Source organism: Micromys minutus, assembly GCF_963924665.1.
Source record: "Micromys minutus genome assembly, chromosome: 1".
NCBI lineage: Eukaryota > Metazoa > Chordata > Mammalia > Rodentia > Muridae > Micromys > Micromys minutus.
Genome location: NC_137969.1, coordinates 83744392 through 83763783, shown reverse-complemented (window position 1 = coordinate 83763783; position 19392 = coordinate 83744392). Strand labels below are relative to the sequence as shown.

The following is a 19392-nucleotide window of genomic DNA, read 5'->3' as shown; positions in this document are numbered from 1 at the left end:
CTTTCTGTTCCACACTTTGTCTCTGTTGGTGGGATTGCAAGCTGGTACAACCACTCTGGAAATCCAGCTGGCAGTTTTCCTCAGAAAATTGGACATAGTACTACCCAAGGACCCAACTATTCCACTCCTGGGCATATATGCAAAAGAAGCTCCAACATCTAACAAAGACACATGCTCCACCATATTTATAGCAGCCTTATATATAATAGCCAGAAGCTGGATAGAACCCAGATGTCCTTCAACGGAATAATGGATACAGAAATTGTGGTACATTTACACAATGGTATACTACTCAGCTATTAAAAACTATGACTTCATGAAATTCCTAGGCAAATGGATGGAGCTTGAAGCTATCATCCTGAGATAGGTAACCTAATCAGAAAAGAGCACTCATGGTATGTACTCACTGATAATCAGATACTAGCTCCAAAGCTGGGAATACCCAAGAAACAAATCACAGAACTTATGAAGCTCAAAGAGAAGAAAGGCCAGAAGGTGGATGCCTCAGTCCTTCTTAGAAGGGAGAACAAAACATTCATGGGAGAAAATAAAGGGACAAATAGAGGAGCAGAGATTGAAGAAAAGATCATTCAGAGACTACCTCACCAGGGGATCAACCCCATATGCAGCCACCAAACCCAAGCAGTATTGCTGATGCCAAGTATTGCTTATTGGCAGTAACCTGATATGGATGCCTCCTGAGATGCTCTACCAGAGCCATACTGATACAGAGGAGGATGCTTGCAGGTAATCATCAGACTGAACACGAGGACCCCAATGAAGAAGCTAAAGAACTGATGGAGCTGAAAGGGTCTGCAACCCCCAAGGGGAAGAACAAAATTATCAACCAATCAAACCCACCACAGCTCTCAGGGACTAAAACACCAACCATTGAGTTCACATGGAGAGACCCACGACTCCAGGTGCATATGCAGCAGATGATAGCATTGTCTGGTATCAATGGGAGGAGAGGCCTTTTGTCCAGAGAAGGCTCCTTTCCCAGGGTAGGGGAATGCTAAAGTGCTAAAGTGGGAGAGGGTGGTTGGGAGAGGGAGCACCTTCACAGAGGAAATTCGAGGGGGAGGGGCAATGAGACTGGGGGAAGGGGATAACACCAAAATGTAAATACAGAGAATATCCAGTTTAAAAAAATCCTAGCCAGAGCCTTTAGACAACAAAAAGAGGTCAAAGGTACACCAATAGAAAAGAAAGGAGTCAAAATATCACTATCTGCAGATGATATGATAGTATACTTAAGTAACACTCAAAAAATTCCACCAGAGAACTCAAACCTGATAAATAACTTCGGCAAAGTGGCTGGATATAAAATTAATGCAGTAAGTACTCTTAATTGTTAAGTATCCCTGCTTTATTTTCTTTTAAAATATTATGTTTCCTATTTCCACATCCTGAATTGAAAAGTATATATTATTTTCTCTATAGAATGGAAAATTAGTATAGTTTGGAAAAATGCAATGATGCAAAGCATCAGCAATGACTAGTTGTGAACTTTGTAGACAATAAACAACTAATATATAACAATTTACTTCAATGTATCTTCTTTGCCTTTTCTCACCAATATATTTTATTTAATCTAGTAACTGTTAAACTATTTTTAAAAAATGGCTATATCAAGTTACATCCCTACCGGCAATATATGAGAGTTTCAGTTTCTCCACATCTTCGGGTATACCATTGTCTCCCTGTTTTGATCATTGCTATCTTACATGGCGCAATGCATCATTTCAATGTGAGCTTCCTTAAGAGTTGACATGGAGCATCTTTTCAAGGGTATAAGCACCTCCGTTTACCTTCTTTGGATCTTTTGGGGGGGGTTAATTTTTTTTTTTTTTAAATTTAAGCTATAGCTATCCTCTGAACTAAAGATAGCAGATGATTGATATAAAATATGTTAAAACCATTCAGGAAAACAGCAATGGCATTGGTTATAGAACTAGAGTTGTATGCTAGAAGGCACCTCAGGGGTGTTCTTAAGCAGCAGTGCTTGTACCTTGCAAAGGTTTAGAAAAAGGAGCAAAAAACACCCTCTGCACAGTTTACTTTACCAAAATCATGACGTTGGTACTGTTTTCCTTCCACACCGTTAGCTTTTAAATTCCTATATAAGAGGGATATATTTGATGTCTGTTGTACAGATTACGTATGCTTAGTAACTAACCAATTCTTAAATTAGTTTTAAACGCTTGTATTTAATTATAAGGTGAAAGTTATTATGCCCTCTCTCCCCCATTAAAGGCAAAAAGAAATATCTTTTCTTGGGACAAGAAGGACAATTACCTAAATAGGTAACTGCCTTATCCTCTTTCACAGGCCTTTTCTCCAGGGTGGGATAAACTGAACTCTTTAGTACTTAGGCTGCTGTAAGTAGATTTCTAAGGATTCCCATAGACCGAGGAGTGTTTCTGTCACATCATTCTTTCATCCTTTCAAGTTAGACTCTTAACAACAATTTCTGCCAAGTATCTTCGCATCTCCAGGTATCTATAAATCTCTATTCTTAGAGTCTATTCTTCAAAGAGTTGTAACTAAACTTATTCTTTTTCCTGTACTCCAAGATGCTAAATTTCAAACTTTTTAGGCTATTATATTGTGTTCTGATTTTAAATTGACTAAAAATATAGTTGGATTTCTAAATGTTATTTGACACATTTCTTTCCTGACATCTCTGTTTAGTATGTTATTATTACCTCTGGTAATGGCATCTTTATTCCTGCCTATACTTACATTCATGCACATAGGGGCCCAAATGCATTCTTTATTAAAAGAGGAACCATTGCAGAGTGGCTCTATCGCAGACTTCAACTCCGAATGGAGGGGCAGAGAAAAGAGGAGATGAGACAGATACAGAGTCTCTAAGTACTAGGAGAAATGGCTGCAATTGTCTTCCTAGAAAATGAGAGCGAGGAAGATATAGAAATTAAAATAGTTTTTCAACTGGATACAATAATTTCAATGTCATTATTTCACTTCTAAGACAGACTCTTACACCGGCCACTGTGTCACAGTAAACAGTTTGTAAATTCAGACTGGTGGTCTATCCAACCATGGCAAACACATAGATAATCAATGACTGTACTGTACAGCAGTTTACAGATGAGCAGCAACAGGCCACACAGGAAGCACTGATGATTAGCTTCTTATGTCACACTTGAAGATATAAAAGAAAGCACTGAAGTTTACAGGAAAGATTGGTACAAGTGAGTTCCTCATATTTTACCAATCAGAAGGGCAAAGAATTTACAGTTTCAGGGTGCATTTGGGAATATTAAAAAACAAACAATTGTATCTTGGGTATTCCAAGCTTTTGGACTAATAGCCACTTATCAGTGAGTGCACACCATGAGTGGTGGTTTTTTTGTTTTTTGTTTGTTTGTTTATTTGTTTTGTTCACAGACCACATGAAGTCCAAGAAGGATGACCAAAGTGCAGATGCTTCAGTCCTTCTAAGAAGGGGGAACAAAAAGTATTCTCAGGAGGAAATAGGAAGACAAAATTTGGAACAGAGACTGAAGTGAAGGAAAAGCCATGAAGAGACTGCCCCACCCAGGAAACCAGCCCATATACAGCCACCAAACCCTGACGACATTGCTGATGCCAAGAAGTACATGCTGACAGGAGCCTGATATAGCTGTCTTCTGAGAGGCTCCGCCAGAGCATGACAAATACAGAGGCAGATGCTCACAGCCAACCACTGAACTGAGAACAGGGTTCCCAACGGAAGAGTTATAGAAAGAATTGAAGGAGCTGAAGGGGTTTGCAACCCCATAAGAACAACAATACTAAGAGCTAAACCACTACCCAAAGAGCACACATGGATGAACCCATGGCTCCAGCTGCACATGTAGCAGAGGATGGCCTTGTTGGGCATCAATGGGAGGAGAAGCTCCTGCCAAGGCTCGATGCCCCAGTGCAGGGGAATGCCAAGGCAGGGAGGCAGGAGGGGTGGGTGGGTGAACACCCTCATAGAAGCAGGTGGAGGGGGCTGAGATAGGGGGTATGGAGGGAAATCCGGGAAAGGGGATAACATTTGAAATGTAAATAAAATACATAAAAAAACAAAAGACAGTAACAGAAGACCCCCCCCAAGACAAAAACCAAAAGCCACAGATAACTAAGATTATCTTTGAGCATCGGTGTATTTTATAAAAGGTATGGCCAGTTAGAATGGAAAACCATAGGTTTGGACAATGAACACTTTTAGTCTTGTCTGTTTAATTTTGAAAAATACTTATACAGAGCATATAGAAGACATCAGACACAACAGAAACCAATACCAGCTGGTCTTGACAGCAAGATATTTAAGAAAATAACATTTTATTTACTGTTTGACAATTTCATGCATGTATCTAATTATTTTGATCATTTTTATTTCTCATTTTTCTCTTTTAGCTTGTGCCTTTGTTCCTCATTTACCAATGGCTATCCACTCTGACCTTTGTAACCACCCCAATTACTCTGTGCAGTACTTTGCACACAGCAAATACCCAATCAGATAGTTGCTGAGTGGATAAATACACAGAATGTATAGGAGGATCCAAGTAGAATGAGCGGATCTCAGGTTTAATCTCAGTATAACTTATAGCTCCAGGCAACTGACACACTAAGCATCTGCTGCTGGGTGCACATTCCATAAGGTATTTGAAATGAGTGTGCCTGTGCAAAACAGAGGTTCTTCCCTCAACAAAGAGAAATTTTTAATTAGCAGGAATTCTGTCTAGAGTATATTCAGTGTATATTTGGAAATTAAAACTAGTTAGAATTTTTATTTAATAATTTCTTTCTTGAGGTATTTCTGTGAGACTTAGACACTGTGCATACATACAAGCTCACAATGGTTTTGGTACCTGTGGAGTTTTTTCCTAGATTCTTCAAACAATTATAATCATTTGAGTAGCTTTTGCTTTTTAAAAAGAACATTTGTTGTTTTTTCCTTTTACATTTGTAGGGTGTTTGCCTTGTTACATGGGTGCTTTCCTCTGTATAAAACTCCCTTTGTACATTTTATGCATTGCTCATGTCAGTTAAGTGATTTTATGGGGAACTGGGAACTGAGTAAAATAAGTTCTCTCTGTTTACATTTAATTCAGAAAGGAAAACTATTGTGTCTTGCTGTTGTATATGATTGTTTTCTACATAGTTTCTGAGTTTTTGGAACAGGCTTCTTTATACTCTATGTATAAAGTGGCATAGATATTTAGGATTTGTATGACTTCTGCTTAGATGACACTGTCCATTTGGCACTGACTAAAAGAGAGCTGCTTGTTTCCCTCGCAGGTGCTCAGCTTGTTCTCATTTCCATGCACAATGATCTGAGTTGGCTTTGTCTGACACAGTGCACTCACAGCTGCTCCATTTGTACTGGCTTTGAGCTTAACTCTGAAAGAATTCTGACACTAAAAAATAGTCCAAGATGCGCAGAAAGCCTAGCTGAACTAAGGCAGCAACCAGATATTCCTGTATAACCTTCCTTATTTCCTTGATACTGTGACACTTGACCACTCCCAAACAAGTGCATAAATATAAGAGATTGCTAAATGATTCATCCTTTGTATAGTTTTTTTTTTAACTCTGGAAAATAAAGTGAAGACTATATTAAACCCATGAACAGCAAAATATTAGGGCTGGAGAGATGGCCCAGCTAGAATATTGGCTGGTCTTTTAGAGGACTCAGGTTTGGTTCCCAGCACCCACAACGGTGCTCGAAGCTAGCCATTGTAACTTTAGTTCCAGGAGATTTGATACCCTCTTCTGGCCTGTGCACATGTGTGTCGCACAAACATCTATGCAGGCAAACGCTTTACCATAAAATAAAATAAAAAAAATTTAAATGTTTCCTACATATTTTAAAAAATGTTTAAGAACGAGAAATGAAAATTGTCAAGATATATTAGATACATGCATGAAATTGTTAAACAATAAATAAAATGTTGTTTATCTAGCATAAAACAGACCTTTCTGGGCTGTAAGTTTTATAAAGAACCTCTGTCTTCAAGATTTAAAGCATTCCCAAATGATATACCCAGTTACACTTTAAAACATAAACAAATACTTCATTTTTCTTAATAATTCAGGATCACTTTTATCAGTGTCAACTTCTTTATAATATACTACACTGAGATATTATGGTATGCTCTGGGGCTACTAAAACATGTTAGATATTTGTCTTTTTCTTTTAGGGAGTTGATAAATTGGGTACTGTTCTGACGATTAATTCTAGAACACTGTGTAGGGCTGTGAGTGGAAACTGACTGAGACTGACTTTCTTTCCCTCGCTTCTCTATGGCCATCACAAGCACACATGGTCGGTAAGTGCTGCTTGGTCTGAACTTCTCCCCTTTACCTACTTTGAAACGTCTACTTAAGAAGTCTTATTAAGATAACTCAAATATTAGTTACCAATTTATTATTTAAAAAGTGAAAACTGCAGTTCTTAATTAAAATTTACAAAGCTTAAATATAAATCTTCACACATAATTTAGGACATTCTTCATTGTTACCATAATGCAGAGGAATATTCTCATTTGGGTACTTTAAGAAATTTGTAAGAAATCACCATTTGGTTCCAGCTAGACAAGAGTGAAATTCTTGAATTGGAACTCAATCCAGTTAAGTTTATCACTGAACTCTGTCAAGGAGTTTTAAATATTGTCAACTGATATATACCCAGCTACCACTTTAAAAAGTAGCAAAAATTCTCATCTTTAAAGTGAATAAATAAATAATTAATGGGATTAAAATTCTATATTTTCTTAATTTAGGATCACTGTTGTCTCTGTGAGCTGCTATATAATACACACTAATGTATGACCATATACTTCAGAGTTTACTGTCTTAGTGGGTTTCTAGTGCTGTGATAGAATCTGGGCAGAAAGAGTTTATTTCAGCTTATAGTTCCACATCATATTTCAATCACAGAGGGAGATGAGGACAGAAACCTGCAGGCAGGAGCTGATGGAGAGACTGTGGAGAGATGCTGCTTACTGGCTTGTTCAGTCTGCTTTCTTGCATACCCCAGGATCACCAGCCTGGGCATGACATTACCAATAATATGTTGGGCCCCTAAAATCAACAACTAATCAAGACTATATTCCACCAAAAGTCCAGTCTTATGAAGGTATTTTCTCAATTAAGATTCCCCTCCTAGATATGTCAAGTTGACAAAAACCACTCAGCACAACTACTAATACACATTAAGCCACACTGGTTATGTCTTTGTTTTTTTGTTTGTTTGTTTAAGGAGATGAAAGAATTTTTTTATGAATGAAGAATAGTTGTGCCTATAAAACTAAGAAACTTAGTAAGACATAAAATCTGATGCTCTTACATAGCTGTCAGATTCTGATTACAATATTAATCTAGTACTCACTTTATATAATCTGTAAAATTTTTGAAAGGTTCTTACTGAAATGGCTATCCAAATTCTGCCCACTTTTAATGTAGAAGAGGTAATTACATTACTCTTCAAAGTTCACAGAAAAAAAGTGTCTATGTGTGTTAACTAACATTCATCATACATCTAAAAGGAGGTTTACTTAAAAGGCCATCTCAACTTAAAAGTATTAGAATAAGAACATATCAGTTTGGCCTCATTAGAAGGGAAAAAGCCCACCTCACCCAATAAAAAAGTTTATTTCTAATTTATGCTGATTTTTATTGTACTTAAAATAAGGGCCAATCTCTTAAAACAATTCTCTTCAAATACGCCCTTTACAATACCACAAATTTTAATATGTTTACAAAATAGGTGCATTTCTTACCCAATACTCAAAGAGAAAATGATGACGTAAAACTGAGTTATTTGAGGATATTAGCAAGATGGTGCAGGAGGTTAAGGCCACAAAATCCAATGACCTGAGTTCAATTCTTGGAATCCATAAAGAAGTAGAAGAGAACAGACTCCAAAAAGTTTTACCTCTGACCTCTACATGGGCATCATAGCAAATACATGCACACACGCACACACACACACACACACACACACACACCCACACACACACACTATAGTATAAAAACATGAGTTTTACAGTGAGATAGAAAGGCTGCAGCTAGTGGTTAGCTATCCTGCTGTACTATCGTTTTCCCATTCAGAATACTTTTGGCAAAATTTTGTACTTGATATTAATATATTTTTACCTATTAATTAAATGACATCTGCAAAGATTTCTACTCTGTAGTTCAGAGAACTATATTTAAGGTACTTAGCTTTTTAAAAATAGTTCCCATGCAAAAACATTTCTTAAAATCTAATAGACCTCATACTGGACATAATATACAGTTAATCAAAATAAATTTATACTTCTGGCCTTTATCTTCAGTTTTGTAATGAAATTCTTGAGTAACAAAATATTTGGGTTACTTTAACTCTCAAAAGAAAAAGAACTATTTCTTATTAGGAGAAGGCAACACTTACTGGTACTTTAAAAGGAGAGGTATTCGCAGTGTCCATGGAGTTGGGTTTCTCTGATGTGCTGGTCCCTGAGATGCTCCGTCTGCGGGGGGACCTTTCTGCTGGCACCTCTGGAAAAGTGGCAGAAATACAAACATCAAGGATCCAAAATTTCAGACATTCCCTAAACTATAAATTTACTGTTTTTTCACAAATACACAAAAATCTGGGTTTTTTTTTTAAAGGTCCAGTACAATTTTATCTCAGTGTGCTTTAGGTATTTTTGTGATGCTTGACCTATAAAGACAAAGAAAATTGGTCAGGGTTAAGACTCTATTCTGAGGAACAATTTGTGTTTTTGTGTGTGCATATATAAGAAGCAATTCTTCTAAGCTACAATATGTTTAACGTTTTCAGTTCACTTACTAGTTAGATCTTGTACCATATGGCTCTACTTCTCTATCAGCTAAGTTAAGTAAATCAGACATTTCTAATATTCTTGTGAGCCAGAAATACTAATGTTGTGCATGATTTGGCACTGTCTAAATAAAGGTCAAAGTTCAGTTCTATTCGGATGATTCACTAGACTGTAGCAAAAGCTATATGAAGACTGAAAGGTGCTGCAGGATAAAAGAATATACATGCCTATGCAGATATAAAAATAGACCAGCTTCTCCTTGTTCTGGCTATGACCTTACCCACATTTTACTCTGAAACACATATCTGTTCAAGTGACCTAACAAGATTAAGAATCTGCAAATGATGTGAGCTCTAATGTAATAGCTATAAACACTCACACTACATCAAATTTTTTTCATGGTGATACATAGATACACACATATATACATGCACGCACAGATATCTATACATATTATACCTTTATCACAACTGCTTCCCATCTCCACTTCAACTCACAGACAGATAGTAATCCAGCTTCTCAGATAACATTAGATAATCTCAACATGGACAAGAAAAAAAATACATGCTAAAAAAAGTATTCTGTGTTATCTTCCAGATCTTAAAAAATAAAGGGTAAACCATGACTCCGGAGACTGGCATTTTGATTCCCGCTGTTCTGCCTTTAAAAGATAGATGCATTTAAACTTCCATTTCTGGCCTCCTGGCCCCTGGGATCCGTGCTACTTCCACTTAAGAGAAAGCATTTTTCTCTTTGCTCCCTCCCTGCCTTGCTCTTCCCCCTCCCTCTCTCCAGCTTGCAGAGAGCGAGCGAGGAAGAAACACACAGGACTGCAGCTATTCATTCAATCAATCGTCTGACTGCACATCCTCGTTAGTTACTTTTAGGCTATTAACAGGCGTCCGTTGCCCCCCTCACTTACAGAAAATCTCTCTGCATTACACTAATCTACAGCAGAAAAAAATGACTTAAATTTAAATTCAGCTAGTGTTAAAAGGACACCATTTTATATAGACCCGGTAATGCACGCCTAAGAAAATCCATAGGATAGGGAGTGCTTACCCTATCGTCCTTTGCATGCTGGATGCAGGTCTTCTTTTCATCTCCTGTGGCATCCTGACCATTAAGATATTAGCCAAATTACAATATTCCTAATGACTGAGAAGTTGATACTGCAGCTTATATGCCTGCAGTAGAAGACAGTTCCATGATATTGCTGTATTTTAAATTTATGACCAATAACGGTGCCTCAGCTTCTCTCTTACGATAAGAGGATAAATGAGTCTTAATGTACGAAGTCATTTTCAGAATTAGGCACATGTGAGTTCTAACATCTCTGAAATATGGCAGTATAAATTAACTCAGATTCTTGGGAATGGCACAAAGGAATTTAAGCAAATCAGCTTGTTGGAGTACACCACACAGTGAAACCTTCAGATGTCAAGACATGACTTTAAGAGTGATGTATCCAAGTCAGGTGATTTTAAAGTTGGGGAACAAGACAGGTGGGGAGAGGAGCTGGTAAGGAAAGAGAAAAGTCTCACATTTTCTCTGATAATTATATATATTAATCTCTGGATAAATGACAGAAACCAAACTGGGAGAAAAATAAGTTTAATTAGCTAGGATAAAATGATAGAATGAAATAGTTTCCTTAATATGCAATGTTCTGGCTAATGAAAAATTGAAACTCATTTCCTCACTTTCTTCCAAACATCTAATTTTAGTTTCAGGCTTATGAACTCATTAGGCAAATATATTTCAAGGCTTTAACTATTTGAAATTGTACTGGCTAAAGTGAGCAACTCGATTGCAAAACCCAGTAACTATAGTTAATTACTATACTTTTTATCTCCATATGATTAAAACAAACAATGCTGGTAATTAAATTGTTCTTGAAGAGGTAAAGAAACTGAACCAATAATAGAAGTCAGTGTTTTACACTAATTTCTCATCCCTCTACAATACAATTTATCTTGTAGTATAAAAGTACTACTTGAATGACCATGAGTTTTATTTTTCACAAGGTTTGCACCCCTAAAGACCAATGTTAACTTAGGAAGAAGACAGTAGTCTCAACAGGAGGCTGACTGGCAGCTTGCTGGATTACTCAGTCCCGGATAGGTCCTGCTCTGTGTATGAGTGTGCACCTATACAATGCAGATGACAGAGGCCAGGCTTGTGAAGTTTGGAGGAAATCAAACACTCAGAGCTCTTTGTGTGACATTTTGTACTAAGAATTTGAGGTTTCTGGTCAAGTGAGATAGAAAATTGGCTGTAATTAACAAAAGACTAGCAACACTAAAGTGAAATCTTTGCTATACTGGGACGATGATGCTAGTTAGAGGTGGCTAAAAATGAGCTATGATTAATAAGAGACTAGTATTTTTTTCAGGGTCAGCACAGAGCTGTGGTTCAGAGGAGCCAAGGCAGCATCTCAAGCTGACAGCTGACTTTGGTAATGCTTAAGAGTCTTGCACACTGTTTCTGTGGTACTAATGTTGCAGATGGAAAGTGTCATGGAGAACATCTGAGAAGTGGCATTGTGAAAGGCTAGCAGACAACACTGCTAAACAGGTACTGTCTCAGCTACAGTTGAGACCAGATGTTAGACAATGAACTACTTATACTCCTGGATAGTTTGCTTTAATCTGATTGTATCTGTGTTCTGGTTCCTCCCTCGTGGGATAAGACGTATATAACATTTTACTGTACAAAAGCCCACAATGGAAAGTCGCTGAACTTTTAAAGAAAGAATGTATTTTTAAAGAGGCTGAGGTTTTAACTTAAAGTGTCCAATACAAAAAGGTATCTCTGGTTGTTAGTGATAATAACAATTGACAAATGTTGACAATTTGATAATGATGTAATACCATCTTTTATTATGCTTTATTTCAGAGAAGTGTTTTAAATGAATTACATCTTTTAATTCAGACAATAATTTTTTGGAACTGAAATTATATCCCCATTTTACAGACACAAAACCAAGATGTTCTAGTACTCTGCCCATGGATGCCCAGCAACCAAGAGGTAAAATGAGGATCAGAACCCACGCAGTCTGCATGAAGAGCCTATGCTTTTAACCACCAGGCATGTTACTTTGTTCTGTGTTTTACATAATAGGCTCTATTGGAGGGAGAAAGTATAACTACAGAGACTCTAGTTTTCTTATTTGTTCCTAAGAATAACTAAAATACTGTAACAGTATGTTCACAATTCTTTGTATTTTAAAACTAAGGCATGCATCCTAAGCATTTACTCTAAATGTGGCCTATCAAGGAAGACACAACCCTGGGATGCTGATGCTTGTAAGACTCTCTAAGTGAAAATACACAGACCTGAGACACTGAGACAAAGGAGAATGGCATGTAACTTAATAACAAACTGTAGCAGTTACAAAAGGAATTAAGAATACCTAAAACTTATTTCTTATCTTAAAACACGAGGGGCAAAAGCCTTCTAAAAGATGATATGCCCTTGAACATTATTATAAAAAATCTTCAATATATGAGATAACTACCTCCACAAATTCTAGGAGTTTGACCAAATTAATCAAGGTCTTAGGCCCTGCAAAGAATAATCTCTAATAGTATTGTTCAGCCCAAAATGACCACTTTGAACATTTCAATCTAACTATTTAAAACGTTTCTATTATCACATTTTTGATGGGTTATATATGTTGTCAACTCTGGAAGACATTAGCCCTCCAGCTTCCTATAGACAGCCCTTTAAAGTCTTAAAGGGTTTCTCTAGCCTACCCTCCTTTGTTGCTGCTGTTTCTTCATTTTCTAATTTTCAGAGACAAGGTCTTGCATAAAGCTCACCTCACACTCACACGGTGCTTGATTATATGTATATGCCATTGTATCTGCCCTGTCTTAAATTTTTCTGGAACTGACTTAATAATTTGTTCTTATTAATAAGCTCCATAGTTATGTGCACTACCTTATTTACAGATAAGCTCTAAGGTATTTACACTATGTCTATTACTAAGTGATGTATCTGGAGGTATACAGTTAGAATTATTAAAACAATGATTTCAGCATTCATTGATAATTAAAAAAATACTTAATTTTCACTATGCCAGGGCATTTTTAAGAACAGTTTAGTTCTCCCCCACATATAACTTTAATAAAATAGTGTACTAAAAAGAAAAAAATTCAGCTATTGGGGAGGCTAAATCAGGAAGATTAGTTTAGCCTAAAAGTTTGAGGTCAGCCTAAGCAATATAAAAGGACCCCATATCCCAAACAGAGAGTGTGTGGGGGGAGGGTATGAAAGAGAAATGGTAGAGAAAGGAGGAAAAGAGAATGTGAACACCAATGTATAGACCTTTGGTGTAAATGTAAGGCAATCATTTATTAGAATAAACCATGCACACAGCACAGTATAAAATCAAAGCTAAGATACTGAACTATAAGATAAGGTACAGTGAAGATAACAGAAATGGGAACACCATAATGGTGGTTTATCCCCTTTAGCATTCAGTATCTGCTGTCATGGAAATGCCAATCAACTTCATTTTAGCCAGCCACAGACATCCTAACCTAGGGCTTTTTAAAATGTAGATTGTGACAGGGATCTCAGTGCCACCAACTGTTTCCATCTACTTAGTATTATCCTGTGCACAATTATAAGTATTTTCCCCTAACACTGCTTTTTTGATGGACGTATTTTACTATAGATCTTTACACAATCAGACATTTAGGGGGAAAGGTCAGATGCCTTCTTTACGCCACACTGCTTGAGTTTGACGATCTGTGGAAACTGGCCACACTCATTCTCTTGTGCCTTTCCTTAGGCGTGTTTACCCTCTCATCAGTGACCTTCAGTTCAGCCACTTCTATAAAGCTAGGCCTACCTACTTCACATACGTCTCTAAGTCCCTGCTGCTTGATTATATTCTCTAGTTTCCCCATTGAGCCACATACTGCCAGCTACAGCAGTGTTCTACAGCTGAGGCCTTACACCCCCAATTTCTGTAATGCCGTGTTCTACATTACAAACGAAATGAGAAGTCACATCAATTTTAGGTATTTCTTACAATGTTTATATTTTTACCTGTAATTGCTTTTATTAAAATATATAAATGATTATAAATAGGTAAGTTTTAACTAAAGAATTAGATAGTTACAAATACTGAGTCTGGATATCCCTTAACCTCTTTAATAGACATACATATTTAGGATTTTATTCAGTTGGATTATACAAGACTGCCACCTTATTATAAAAATAAAAGGTAAATTTTCAGCTTTCCAAATGGAACTAATCTCAATTTTTAGCTTTCCTATTCTAAAACAAAATTGATTTTACCACCTGAAAAAGTTTAACAATCCATCAGCTTTCACATTCATTAACTTGAATGATCAGCTATAATTGAGATTTTGATGAATAAGCTTCATGGAAGGTCAAATATAAAATCTTTGAAGGCTTTGGTATGTATATACCATTCATTTAAAAATCCACATAGCCCCAAATTTTATCAAGTACACTTAAATATAAATTATGTTTGACTTTTCATAGCTACAAATTTAAATTTCATTTTTTTAGATATCTGCCCAGTTTATTTTTTATTTTTAATTTTATAATTACTCATCCCATTAGAAACTTTTTTAAAAGGACATTTGTTCCCCTCACTCCCCTTCCTCAAATTCTATAAACAAAAGATTAAAAATCCAAAGTAACCAACAACCCATGGGGTGCAATATGATTCAATCTGCCAATTGCTTAGGTTTAAGCATAGCTCGCAGATGTTGTGGGTTGTTTACATTTTGTCTACATTTTCAAATATATACTTATTAAGTTTTTAATGATAGTCTCCAGGTTAAAAATACTTTGTTTTTAATTATGTGTATGGATGTGTCTGTGTCTGAGATATGGGTGAGCCACCAGATGCTGGTGCTAGACTGGACTCAGGCGCTCTATAAGAGTTGAACAGAACTCAAAGAACTTTAACAATAGCTCACAATGATCTTTGCTCTTAGCCACTGAGCCATCTTTGCAGCCCTTAATCTCCAACTTTTAAGTCTTTAATTCTCTGTAATAGTTCCGTCTTCAGTTTTAATGGTTTGTGCTTCCTATTTTGATCAAATTTTGTCATTTGAATCTATTTTCTTTAGATTTTAAGACAATAATTCTTGGCTTTATTGATTCCATCTTATGTACTTGTATTTTTTTAGTTCATTATTATCTGTCTCATCTTCATTATATCTTTAAAAACTTTCTTTGGAGTGATTTATTTTTCTTTCTAAAATAATGAATTAAACACTTAAATAATTAATTTTTCACAATATAGCAGGCTGTGTTACAACTAGCTACAACATTACAATAGGCTGGATTTACAATCCAACAGGTTTTGTTTTCTTTGGTTGGTTGGTTGCTTTATTATTATATTTTGAGACAATCTCAATAAGTAGCCAGCCTGACTTCAAATCTGTTATCTTCCTGCCTCAGTCTCCAGAAGATCGATATTATAGAAATTCTAAAGCAACAGAAAAGTAAGAGAAGGAAATGGATTATCTGACAAGAGCAATTTCAACAATTTTAGAGAATTTTGGTTCAGTCAAAACATTAAAACTTATCTGCAGTGCTGCTTTGAGACAGCACTGTCCAGCAGTGCCATACGAAGCCCCCATCCGACTGGAAGCAGGAGAGAATTAGATATTACGTAAGTGTACACAGGCACAGACTGACTGCTACACAGGACAGGTGTAACAAGTGGCCCAAAAGGAGTGGGAGAGTTGTCATCGCCTCATCTCTCTCATTTCCTGTTGTTGACTTTCTGCATGCACTGTTGGTTTCTGGTCTCTTTGGCCATAGCATCAACCCTGTGCTTTACCTGCATCCTCTACCAAAGCCCACGAAAGATCTCATTCTTTCAGTCCTCTCCTCTAGTGAAAAATCAATGACTCACTCTCCATTTTACCCAAAATTTGTTTGAATCGACATTTTTAGAAGGGTTAGTTTCCTTTCTTTTTGATTAAGAATATTTATTTGTATTTATTGTGTATGATTGTTTTGCCTGCATGTTTGTATGTGTACCTCATGGAGTGATAGCTGCCTGTTTCAACTTGATTTTTGTTGACTTTACCATTTTATTCTTATTTCTCACCTGTTTTGCTAACATAATCTTATAATAGCTTTCCAGTTTTTCATATCTGCTTTTAATTCAAGCTTTGCAAATATTCACCTGGACTTAAGTCTTTAAGTTAGTGGGAAGGTAGAGGTGATAGAGTCTACATTTTAGAGCCATTCATAGGCAGGTGAGATGGTTGAACAGGTAAAGGCACTCACTGTGTATGCCTGACGACCTGTGTTTGACCACTAGAGGCACCTTTTTAAAAGGGGCTAAAAAGTGAGATGTAGTGGCACACATCTGTAACCTCAGCATTCAGGTACAAATGAATTCCTAAAACTTTCTCTGCCTTTATAGTATAGATGCATATGCATATAGATCCCCCATACCATAATAATGCATATTTTAAAAACCTTACTAGGGGTTTTTGTAATCTACTTTTTAAAAGGTCAAAGATTGACAAATGGGACTTAATGAGATTGCAAAGTTTCTGTAAGGTTAAAGACACTGTCAAGAAAACAAAACGGCAGCCAACAGAGTGGGAAAAGATCTTTACCAACCCCACATCAGATAGAGGCCTAATATCCAACGTATATAAAGAACTCAAAAAGCTAGACACCAGAGAATCAAACAACCCTATTAAAAAATGGGGTACAGACTTAAACAAAAAGTTCTCAATCGAGGAATATCGAATGGCTGAGAAACATCTAAGGAAGTGCTCGACATCCTTAGCCATCAGGGAAATACAAATCAAAACAACCCTGAAATTCCACCTCACACCAGTCAGATTGGCCAAGATCCAAAGCTCAGATGACAACAGATGCTGGCGAGGATGTGGAGAAAGAGGAACACTTCTCCACTGTTAGTAGAGTTGTAAACTGATACAACCACTCTGGAAATCAGTCTGGCGGTTCCTCAGAAAATTGGACATAGTACTACCTGAAGACCCTGTTATTCCACTTCTGGGTATATACCCCAGAGACACTTTAATATACAACAAAGATACATGCACCACAATGTTCATTGCAGCTCTATTTATAATAGCCAGAAGCTGGAAAGAACCCAGATGTCCTTCAGTAGATGAATGCATACAAAAATTGTGGTACATTTACACAATGGAGTACTACTCAGCTATCAGAAACAATGACTTAACGAAATTCTTAAGAAAATGGATGCATCTAGAGAATATCATCCTGAGTGAGATAACCCAGTCACAAAATAACAGACATAATATGCAGTCACTGATAATGGGATACTAACCCCAGAAAGCTCTGAACACCCCAGAAACAACTCACAGACTGTGTGAAGTTCAAGAAAAAAAAAGAATATATTTTAATTAAAATAGAACTGTATCACATCCATGTAGCCCCTCCCAGTTTCTCTTATCCCCTCAAATTAACAGCCTCTTTTCCTATATTATTGTTACATATATACATATGTCTATGTATATGTACCCACAAATACTTAATTACAACCTTAAAAAATGTATTTGTATACTTTTATGCAAAAATGCTTAAAATTTGTACATTTATCTTTGTTTTTTAAAATAAAGTTTTTCAATGAAAAAAAGTTTTTATTATACCTACTCTTTATTTTATGTGTATTTTTCTTGCATGTATGTCTATTTTGTGCATATTTGTGCACCATATGTATACTTGGTACTCATGGAGGTCAAATGAGGGTATCAGATAACCTGGGTCTGGAATTATAGATGTTGTAAACCACTATATGAGCACTGGAAATTGAACCCATGTCCCCGCAGGAACAGTAAGTGCTCTTAACTGCATCACTTCAGCTCCTCATAATCTGATTTTAGTGGTAAAGTAAACAAAACAATAGTTACAGTATGAGGGCTGAGTATTAGAACAGAAACACTTATTATATACAGGCTTACTGTAAAAGCATTTATGTTGGATTAACTGCTTTTACTCTTTTTTTTTTCTTTCATAGAACTAGTTTCAGATCTATGTCTTCTTAAAAGTTTATTTTGACCTTGGCTTGGTAGTACATTTAAAATCCAGCTCCTGAGAGATCAATGGTATATGGCTAACATAGACTAAATAAGAGCTTACCTAAACATGCAAGCATATTTTTGAATGTACAGCTTTTTTTTTCCCTCAAGTATTTTTAATTCTTTTCAACAACTTTTAGGATAAAATTGTCAGTCAGTCACTCATTAGCCTGTTACAGCAAGTTTTCCGGTAACCCCTAAATATTCTTTTGTATCGTTCATTAACTCTCTACACAAACCAAGTCCTTCTAAGTCAGTGTAGTCATTGCACCTGAATATAATTTAATATTCTGCATGACACGGCTTTCATACAAGGAAAACCTACTGTTTTTAATAAATATCTATTTGATCCTTTTGAGATTTGTATTAAATCCTCTCCATTTTGCATTCATAATGAGAAATGAATTCTTGCCTCCTCAAAGGCAAAAGCAATTTTCACTTGAATAAATAATTTCACAATAGGTACTGCCTTTTTTTTTTTTTTTTAGCCATAGTTGTCTTGACTTTTTACTGTTCTCATTTAACTTATTCACAATTCATATTTGTTCCTAGCAACACTCTAGGTTTCTTTAGTAGTTTTATCTTGTAGTTCTCTGTGTTGCGATGCAGCACCCAACGGTGTCTTGAATGGTATTTCTTTGAATTCTGCTGAGAGGAGACTCAGAAGAGCATGTGCAAAAGCTCCAGGCCAATGGAAGGTCCACAGATTTTGAGGTCCCACTGAAACAAGCAGTGGGCTGTCAGGGTGAAAAGTCCAAGTTTCACAGTAGGGACTTTAACGTTGTCTGAAAGGTGACATGAAAACCATGGAGCTTTGAGTAGAATAATGAACAAGAATAGTTTTATGAAGTTTTATCAACTTAGCAGTGTGTCAACTTAATAAGCATATCTGAGCATTACTATCTAAAAGTGACATACTAGAGCCTAAAAACATGAACAGTTTCTCTTGAATCTTTTCTGGAAAGAAATTTGATTTTAAATCTGCAGGGAAAAAGCTATATTTTGAAAGGAGCTCTGATACAAAGTCTTGATTTCGTCCATCTTTTATTACCTTAAAGCAGATTTAAGTATTTATTTTTTCCATGGCATCCTCATTGGGCATAGTATGTTTTTATGAATGGCATCTATGTTAGCAAATCACAAAGGTTTTATTTAATCTTCAACTCAGTACAAATTGTACCTGAAGATTTTGCTCCTAGTTCTTCTCAAAGAGTTCAGTAAACATGTTATTGTTCATAGATGGAGATGCTAGCTGTCTACAGTCAGGAAAGCGCTCTGACCCGAGAGCTAAGATTTACTAGCTGCATGCGGCCTCACATCTATAATCCTGCATTTGGGAGGCTGAAGGAAGACTCTGTTAGAGGCCAACCTGAGACACACGGTAAGTTCCAAGCCAGTCAGAGTAAGGATCTCAAGACACCACATCAGGTCCCACCCAAGATGTCCTTCTGCCCAGGGCTCAGTGCTGCACAGGACTCAGA

General features: G+C 36.5%; 1 protein-coding gene across 3 annotated transcripts in view; it reads right to left on the bottom strand.

Moving 5' to 3' along the window:
• The window catches only part of RASAL2 (RAS protein activator like 2), a gene marked incomplete at its 5' end in the record, with an annotated part of 265930 nt that overhangs the window by 78718 nt on the left and 167820 nt on the right, over nt 1-19392 (bottom strand). For 2 of the 3 annotated variants that reach the window (XM_080920457.1, XM_080920458.1), the window contains one exon: nt 8432-8538. In XM_080920457.1, the coding sequence (XP_080776583.1) occupies nt 8432-8538 (107 nt within the window). Of the gene's footprint in view, nt 1-8431; nt 8539-19392 lie in introns of those variants that run through there. The other variant, XM_080920456.1, reaches the window with a different exon arrangement.